Source organism: Hippichthys cyanospilos, chromosome 9 (genome assembly GCF_059441005.1).
Source record: "Hippichthys cyanospilos isolate Australia breed blue-spotted pipefish chromosome 9, RoL_Hcya_1.0, whole genome shotgun sequence".
NCBI lineage: Eukaryota > Metazoa > Chordata > Actinopteri > Syngnathiformes > Syngnathidae > Hippichthys > Hippichthys cyanospilos.
Genome location: NC_142377.1, coordinates 16,487,305 through 16,496,791, shown reverse-complemented (window position 1 = coordinate 16,496,791; position 9,487 = coordinate 16,487,305). Strand labels below are relative to the sequence as shown.

Sequence of the window (9,487 nt, the reverse complement as noted above, 5' to 3'; positions counted from 1 at the left end):
TGATCGTGACAATACTTTCATCTAAAGGGGAAGTTGACGGAACAAATGTTATTTCAGTGAAACACGTATAATGTGTTCAATGAGCGCTATTTGCTGTGTGGGAGACAGCTGCATGCAGGGCTGCTTTTTTTGTTTTTAACCAGGATTTATTTGTATTTTATCAAATACTTTTTCATTTTTTCTGAAAGTTTTTGGCATATAATAAACAAAATCCTAACCTTAACAGGAAAAAAATATATACAGTAGGGGAAAATAATAATTAGAAAAAAAAAAGGAAAAAAAAATCACATAATTTGTTCAATTAAGGTGCACAGTAACACACTAAATATTCTATTTTATGCTGTCAATAAAGGAATAAATGTGTATTTTATCATCTGCGTTGTAATCACATGGAGGGGTATGGTCCACACACACAAAAAAATAAATAAAATTGCTGAAATTTATATATATATATATATATATATATATATATATATATATGTATAGAAAAATAGCCCAGAAAATAAATGACCTGTCCCCTAAGTGGATGCAATTCATCATGCACAAAGCGCAACTCAAAATGACAAAAATCTTTATGTGTTGAAATAACATCATTACAAAGTGTTGAAAGCGCCAATTCATGTGGAATATTTTTGTGCGTGACAAGGAGCGCTGACACATTCATCTGAATTTGCCCTATTTTTCCCGCAGTGCTCTGCCTCGGGACACGCTCTTTATATGAATCAGTTAGTTTGCGAGTGGGTGATAAGTTGCCCTTGAATTAAGTCATCAGCGGTGAATGAACGACGCAGTCTGAACTCTCCATCATGCAGATGAAGGGAGGAGACAAAGAGGAACGGCACAATTACTCGCCTCCCAAGTAATAAATGCCTTTTGCTTTGGAGGCAATTCCTTCTCCCTACAACGTACTCAAGCGCCGTTCGCCTACTATCTATTAGGCGCGGCCAAACTACGGCGCGGGGGCCATATGCGGCCCGTTAAGCTTTTTGAGCCGGCCGGCCGAAATTGAAGAAATTATCAATAAGGAGGAGCGTGATCATTTTAATATCCTGAAGGATAGCGGAGCTTTCAGTGCTATACAATATTAACAGTTGAAAAAAAAAAAAGTATTGTGTTCATTTAATTCTCGGTTTTTGCAGTCCTAACCAATCCTAGGTTTTGTTTTTGCCATGTGTAGTGTAATTGAAATAAAATAAGGATTGGCATCTCTTATTTTTTTTTTTATTTTATTCTTTGATGCACTTGGTTTTTTTTCAGTTTTAGACTAACCTGTAGAAACGCTGTAAAACGTCGTTAACAGTTGAGGGAAATTGATTCATATTGCGTCTTTTCTTTTGTTAATATGAAAAAGGATTCAGTTTTAGGTATACTTGTACAATTTTTTTCAATTGATAATTAGCTTATTTATAGTCGGCGCGGAGCGGGCGGGGCGTGAAACATTTACTCTTTCCTAGGGGGGGCTTTGCAAAATAATATATAATTGAAAAGCACTGAGTCATTTGAATAAATACTGTATTTTTTGGACAATAAGCCACAACTTTTTTCTCACTATTTGAGCCCTGCGGCTTATAGTCCTGTGAGGCTCATCTGCAGTTTTTTTTTTTTTTTTGCAAACCACCAGGAGACAATCCATTGGTAAAGCAAACGTGTTGTATCTGTTCACGGTGTCAATATATGGAACAATTACTGTATGAAATAGAACTGCGTCAAATGTCACAAAGCATCGCTTGCTTACAAAATAATCAGGATGTGTCTCATTACTTTTGCCCAGGTAGACTCTTATCCGAGGGACCAGCGCATCCCACAAAGTCATCAGTCCAAATGACGAGGGTGAAATTAACATTTCAAAACGGCCGCTTGAACTCCGCCACATGACGGTTCTTTACAAGCGATTTGCACACGACGCGCTTTTTACGAGGCGTCGGCAAATGTTTTACGGCATTTCTAAAAGGTTAGCGAAACGGCACCGGCACTTTGATTTGGGCGGGGGTCAAAAGCGCGCCGCTCGGGTCAATCGCGGCAAACGTCGGCGCCTCTGACCTGTCCCGCCCCGTGTGCGACAGCTACCCCGGCCGCCACGGATGGCGGCGGCTGGCTGGGGCCGGGGCTAGTAGGGGCGGTTGGCATCCTTCGGCCTCTTCAGCTGCACTTTGAGTCTTTTCATGCCGATCTGGAAGCCGTTCATTGACTGGATGGCGGCTTGAGCGCTGCCCGGGTTATCGAAGCTTACGAAGCCTAGCGAAAGAGCAAATCCAGAGAGGAGCTCACGTTAGTCCAAAAGCTAGCCGAGGAACGCTTACAAAAATGTGAGAATGAGATTCATCCATGAAGCACTTTAATTGAGCTGTAAAAGGTCATCTGTGCATGTTACAAATCAACAAAATGCCATCATTGGGAGTGAAATATATTACAGTAATATTTCAACAACAATGACAAAAACAACAACGACGGGGTCACGATAAGAAGAGAGTGGCATGCAACTGAAAATCACAATATGAAATGATGGGGGTTACAGTAAAACCAAAATATCCACACAGTTGTGCTGTATTTCAATCCAATTTTGGGCCAAAATCTCAAGTTCGACCTGCATGTTCGTATTTCTTGTAGGCGCACTTGGTCAAATCTTACAGGGATATTTACATTATTTTGACATATTCAGCAGTAAAAAGCTTCCTATTTCTTTCATAACTCATTTGATTACTGGCAGCTGATTAAAAATGACATACGCTTTTCTGGAATAGTAATAACGTCTTGGGTAAATTTGACCCGGGCTCACGTGTAAGTTTCCAAATCTTTTTTCGTGTGTGATCCTGCTACACGTCTTGTGACCCCTCCAAAATTCTTCTTGGGTCATTTTGACCCGGAGTTTGCATATTTATCAAAAACAATGCTTTCATGTAAAGAATGTCAATAAGCGTTGTAACAAAAATGCATATGAATGCCATTTTCAATGTCAGGAGTCTTGTAAAAAACTACATTCAACATTTACTCTAAATCTTAAATGGGTCAAATTGACCCATAACATAAGACAAGAATTATGAGTTTATTATAGTTCATTATAAATAAATAAATATATAAATACATGTCAGCATTATTATTATCATCATTTAAAATATTGAGATATAATTTGAAATAAATATAATTAATACATTAGATAGCTAAATTATTTTTTAATGCACAAATGCACTGTATATTAAAAAAAAAAGGTTTAAAACCTGAACTTTTGCTGCTGAAAATGGCAAAATAAGTTTAGTGTCCCTTGAATGCTCCGGCTGGATCCAACATTTGCTCTTTGAACAGGCAATAATGCTCTACTCATTTCACCCTATCAGGTTGCTAGGTCATCAAAATATTCGAAACAGTTGTTAGGAGGATGCGGCGTAATTGTACACCACCGCAAGCATAAATAAACACTTTGTTGTAAGTCAAACGTAAACAAGCCAGAATGTTTGACAAGCAATTTTTATGACATAATTCGAGCATTCGTCGCTGACGTGTTCGTTCGAGGGTTACCTTAACAAATCTCTTTTAAATACTCTGTCCAATTTATAATCAGTAACATACTATTTTAAATTCTAACAGGCACTTGCACATCCGAGCTGTTTTTGTCGTCCATCACAAAGTAAGCCAGAGTTGAATAATTTCACATAGAAATGCAGGAAATGGATGTTGCACAACTCTACATAATTTTTTTTTTTCATTTGGTCTGAAAGAGGGAGGTGCTGGGAGGTTAGCAAGGGGCTGCGGTAAAGAAGGTGATTAGTAAAAAAGAATAATCAGAATAAATAATCAATAATCTTCTGGTTCTGTTAATTTTTACCCACCAAAGCATTTACTTTGGTTTGTCGCTCGATCCACAAACACTTTGGAGGAGATGACATTACCGAATGGCAGGAACATCTGCATCAGTTCGCCATCTCCAAACTCCTGAGGGAGGTGGTAGATGAAGAGGTTGCAACCTTCGGGCCCTGCGCATGGGAGACACGGAGACAGAGACGGACAAACGTAGGGAGAGACAAACGGTGAGAGAGGGCCAAAGCAGGACAGACATACATTGACTGGACACTGCATTAGGTACAGAAGAGATATTCTAACGGGGATTCGAGAAACGACTGGTTCGATTCGCCCGCTTTTATTTCAAAATACAACTTTGCGTCTTAGGAAATCCAAAATGCCGCACCCCCCAAGTCTTCTCGGCAGGCTGACTTTATGGGGCCGGGAAATCAATAGCTAACGCGGCGCATTGTTTTGTGCGAAGCCCCCTGAGGAAAGAGAAAACATTTCGAGCCCCCCCCCGATCATGTATAATGTCATTATCTATAAAAATGATATAAGTGTACTTAAAATTGTATCCTTTTTAAGATTAGCAAAAGATAAAAAAGCAATATAAATCAACTTTCAAGAAATGTTTATTTTTTTACAGGGTTTTATACAGAGGTTAGTCCAAAACAAGAAACTTAAAGTGCATAAAAGTGGCTGATAAAAAAAAAAAAAAAAATCAATACTTAATTAAACCAGTACCATTTTTGACCAACTGGACCATTTGATGCTGATAAAAATAAGAAATTTATAATTAATAATAAATGTAAATTGATCTGGATCATTAACACAGGAGCACCAATGCCGTCAACATTTTAACCTGAAAAAAAGGTCCAAAACATTGTTGATTTTTTTTCTAAATCATATTAATCATGAATATGATTAAAAAAAAGTTTATAACTCCTGCACAGACTTTGACAACGAGAGCACCACTGCTCCACCTGGTGCTGTGGATGTGCAAGTACACTTAATATGGCAAAAAGCAAAGCCAGTTCATTGCAGTCATCATTTGTTCAAAAATAACACAATTTACCTGTCCAAAAAGGACCGACCCAGTATACTGGACAATTTGGCCCAGCTTTCATGGTTGTTTTAGACTGATCTCAGTTTTTAAGCATGTGTTTTTTACAAAACAACCTATTTCGGGGATTGCTTAGCGCAAAATAATCCAGAACGTTTGGGTCAAATTGACCTAAATATTAGCTTGGTCTTGAAGCACAGTATTTGTTTTTAAAGTGTATGTCCGAAAAAATATATTGCGTAAAACATTTTCCCATGTGTTGAGATGGCAAGCGTGTCTGCAAAATTCTGAAGCCAAGTTAGATTGTTTTCGACTAAACTGTGCCACAGCACATTAAGCATATTCACGGTTGGGTTATAGATAACCCAATAACGGGTCAAAAAGCACTACCATGTTTTGGTCAATGCGACCCAACTTTGTTGTTTGTTTTGCACAAATCCAGCCCGCAAAATGGGCTGTTTTGGATTAGACAATTTTGAAATTTGCTTGTTTTGTGTAAAACCGCTAAAAATGTTGCACAAAACAACCCAAATACTGTAATAATGTTCTTTTTTTTAGAAGCGTTGAGATCCTGTTTCACTTAAGTGAGCCAAAACAAGTTATTCGTGCCCAATGTGCACCTATAATCATCTGTCTATGATAATAATGTATAGCGCAAAAAAAAAAGCCTTGTACTAGAGAGCACTCGGTACAATTAACGATTGAATCCACCTGCTGCCTTATAGAACAAAATACATCTTTGTGTTCACCTAAATGGGCCCAGATTTCAAGCTGGGTAAATTTTGTGAGTAATATGAGACAAGATCATGATTATTTTAAAGCGTATACTTTTTGTGACATTTTTTTTTTTAGCGATCTATGAGATTTTTCTCGTGTAAAATGGGCTGAGAGAAACTTCAAAAAAATGTTTTTGATAACATGGTCTCGTACGGTTTTGTTTGTATTCCACAAGAGGGCAGCAAGGCCACGGTCCTCTATGCTCTTGCTCCCAAGTTGCGAATCGCAATCACTTGTAGGACAGTCAAAAATAGTTTAGAGCCATCTCTGCTTTATAATGTTTAAAACACTCCTAAAAACACCATGAGTGAAATCAGCAAACGGCGATCAACCCTGACACAAAAAATGTATGCGCTCTTTTTCAGTGGTACGAAATCAAAGTCAATATTTGCGAGTCAATCAAATAAATCTACCCGACGGCAAACATGTGACATTTGACGTTTTACCTTCTCGTTGCTGCTGCGGGATGATGGTGGGAGGGTGGGGGAAGGCCTGGCTGATCTGGCCATATGCAGCGGGGTAGGCTGCTGAGGCACACACACACAAACGCACGCCCGGCCATCAGATAACAGCCGTGACGAGAGCGCATTGCCACACACGCACTATCACGCACAAACAACATGATATACGCTGGACCGCAGCGGGCAATCGATCAGATAACAGACAATGGAGTGTACATGTTTCACGCTCGCGCGCGCTATAAAAAGCAGAGGAGAAATTGATGTTGTGCAGGCGTGACTTTTGGACGCATGCTGCAAATTCTAAAAATGCAAATAGAGAAATCTTGATCTCCTTGCCTCGCGCGCGCACGCGTGCACCCACCTGCGTACTGCTGGACTCCCGTGTAAGCCTGCTGGAGAGGATCGGCTGCAGTGGGACTTTGAGCTGCTCCGGATGAAGGAGAAAGTGGAGGACGGATGGAGGAAGGAGTGGGTGGGTACCGGGGTCAAGAGAAACCGTACAAAGCGGCGGCGAGAGGGAGCAGGAATGTAGATGGGACCCGGAGGAAGGCGAGAGTCGTGTACAGTAACAGTTGGGGGGGAGCGGGGTTACAACATGAGGAAACGGAGGGAGGAGAGAAAAGAGGCAAAGAGGTTAGCTCGCAGTGTGAGGCCATGAGCTCCCCTAATGTGCACCGGCTTAATTGTTTCCGCAAAAAGAAGGAGAAGAAAGTGTCCCAAATATCATGATCGTTTCAGTTAGAAAACAACGACAGTTAAGAATGACATAATTGCTATATCCTCCTCAATAGATACTGTACTATATAAATTGTAATATTAAGGAGATAGGATAACGCTGACTTTTTTCCATTTGGACCAGTAAATGCCTCTAAACTACAACATTTTTTTGTATTTAGGAAATGTCTACTGTTGTGTCTCATCAAGACAACAAAGTGAATTGCATCTAGGGCTTGAATACTTTTAGAATCGGTTATCTATCGAATATTCCACCAATTGATTGAAAAATCGGATCTTTTTCATTTTCTTTTAAGTGTATTACAAAATGATTTTTCTTTCTAAAAAATTCTACACAACAAATAGGTTACAAAGTAACGCTAGACAGCATCCTATTTTTAATTAACGACAAAAAGTTGAAGCTTAGATCCAACAAATGACTGAATAAAAAAATGAAAATGATCAATTAAAAAAATAACAATAGAAATTGAATGTCACAAATGTATGCCACTATTAAATATATTTAGAAATGATTATTCTATATGATATTCTATCGAGTAATCAAGACAAATATTAACGTCTATTAAAGAACACTTTTTCAACTTCTTTCAACTGTATTTGGTCTTGTTCTGTGATTAAAAACGAAACGTTTATGCCAAATTATACAATTGATGACGTTGATTGATGTAACTGATATTTCTGAAACACATTCAATCACTCCATTGGTTCAGTCAAAAGCAAAATCATTGCAAATGTCTTATTTTGACTAAAGTTAAAGATAATCAGCCTATTTTCATGAAACTACAAGTTAAAGAATGACTCTAAACAATTGATTATGAAAACAGTTGTTGATAATCAATTATAGTTGTTAATTTTGACACCTATAATTGTATCACGCCTAATTTACTGAATTTTTTACAGAATAATTTACAGAATAAAACAAAAGCATTCAGTTTAGTCAAACATCTATCCATCTATGTCATATCTACATAGTTTGGGCAATAATAGTAAACACACTTGTTGCTATCTCATTTTTTAAAAATGCGTCCCATCCTGAAACAGCGCTTCTGTTGTATTGACTTCTTATAAACGATGATCATGCGCTTTGCAGTGCAATCATTAAAAAATACCACATAACTGAAAGGTTTTTTTTTTTTTTTGGCACGTGCTTACCTTCAGATAGGGACGAGAGAAAGCAGCCACCCTGAACCCCAAAACAACTCCTTGGAGCTACACCCAAGCCGTTTTTCTCAGAGTCCTCTCGAAAAACCACTTCTTGCAACACTGCGGAGACAAAAACGTTGACGTGTGCCAAAAACGTCAGCTGCCTTTTGCAATTAATGCCCTTCGAAGTAATTCCACCTTACAATTAAACAAAATGCTTACAATGCATAGAAAGAATAGATTTTCCTGATAACAGAAATCATGTGGATTTACATAGCTTCTGCTTAGAAATTGGGCCGATTTTTGTGCTAATGTTTTTAGTAATTAAGTTTTTTCAATTATTAATGAACATAATGAAAATAAGTTGCCCTGAACCCAACTCACTAACTGCTTTGAAATGATGGCAAAAATATCAGCCGCTGTGTGTACATTGTACCCTCTCTGCAATAAATGGATTCCCCCCAGAGTAAATTTGCATCATTGCTCATCATAATGGTGTATCTAATACATAAAGACCAAACTTTCTATACCTCTGAGAGCGCTTAAAACAAATATCCCCCATTTAGCAGGACAAAGAACGCTTTCAAATTTTTGGATCTGTTTTTTTTCTTTTTAATTAATCGGTTACAGTAAGCCTAATTCTACTTCCTTAACCACTTAGAAAGTTGTCCAAATCGTTTTTGCCTGATAATGTGCTTACTTAAGTCAAATTTAGATTGTCGCGCGAGTGTTGAGAGCATATAATTGAGTGTGAATTTTCATTCTCTGTATTTATTTGTTTTTTTGGGTGAAAAAAAATGCACTCTTGCAAAAATGTAATTTCTAATTTTCGCATCAGATCAACATTAACATACAATAGTGCAGAAGGACTATATTTTTCTTATGTGGCACTTGTGCAAGTGTCACATTGGGAACATATTTAGAACATATTTGAATGTGGGTCATTTCAGAATTGGAGGATGTTTTGGCTTTAAATTCTTGACTTCTTGACTTTGCTGATTTTCAGCTCTGGATTCATCAATAATAGGTAATCGTAAAAGAATAATAATAATCAATAATAATCAATATACAAATCAGAAAGAAAAACAATCATTGTCTTTTTCTGATTATATGCATAAGGTAGAGTGAGACATTCAAGCAACTATTTGATGAGAATATGAACATACCTCTTTTGTTCTACCCTTGCTTTTGGAAAACTGTTTGACGATGTCAAGTCACGCATTTTTTAAATGATTTACTGTGTTTTTCTTCCACTACCATGCTAAAAGGTTTATGGTAACGGGGTTGCGTCCATGTTGTGGGACACACATTCCATGAATAATAATTCGTAGTATTTGGAATGTTATGTTTATTAATACAAATGTTGAAATGAGAAAAGTAATAGTTAAAAAAAAAAAAAAATATATATATATATATATATATATATATATATATATATATATATATACAGTATATATATAAATTCCATTTGAACTGCAGCAGTTGAGATTGAACTCAGTCATTGCAGGCTCAGGGACAAGAGAAAAGTGTC

General features: G+C 37.5%; 1 protein-coding gene across 4 annotated transcripts in view; it reads right to left on the bottom strand.

Moving 5' to 3' along the window:
* celf4 (CUGBP, Elav-like family member 4) overlaps positions 1 to 9,487 on the bottom strand; it is a 99,820-nt gene that overhangs the window by 6,435 nt on the left and 83,898 nt on the right. For 2 of the 4 annotated variants that reach the window (XM_088422977.1, XM_088422976.1), the window contains exons 9-13: positions 7,966 to 8,076; positions 6,440 to 6,502; positions 6,064 to 6,144; positions 3,825 to 3,968; positions 2,041 to 2,235 (exon numbers count right to left, since the gene is read on the bottom strand). In XM_088422977.1, the coding sequence (XP_088279103.1) occupies positions 2,108 to 2,235; positions 3,825 to 3,968; positions 6,064 to 6,144; positions 6,440 to 6,502; positions 7,966 to 8,076 (527 nt within the window). In that variant the 3' untranslated portion in view covers positions 2,041 to 2,107. The remainder of the gene's footprint in view (positions 1 to 2,040; positions 2,236 to 3,824; positions 3,969 to 6,063; positions 6,145 to 6,439; positions 6,503 to 7,965; positions 8,077 to 9,487) is intronic. The other 2 variants (XM_088422979.1, XM_088422978.1) reach the window with 2 other exon arrangements.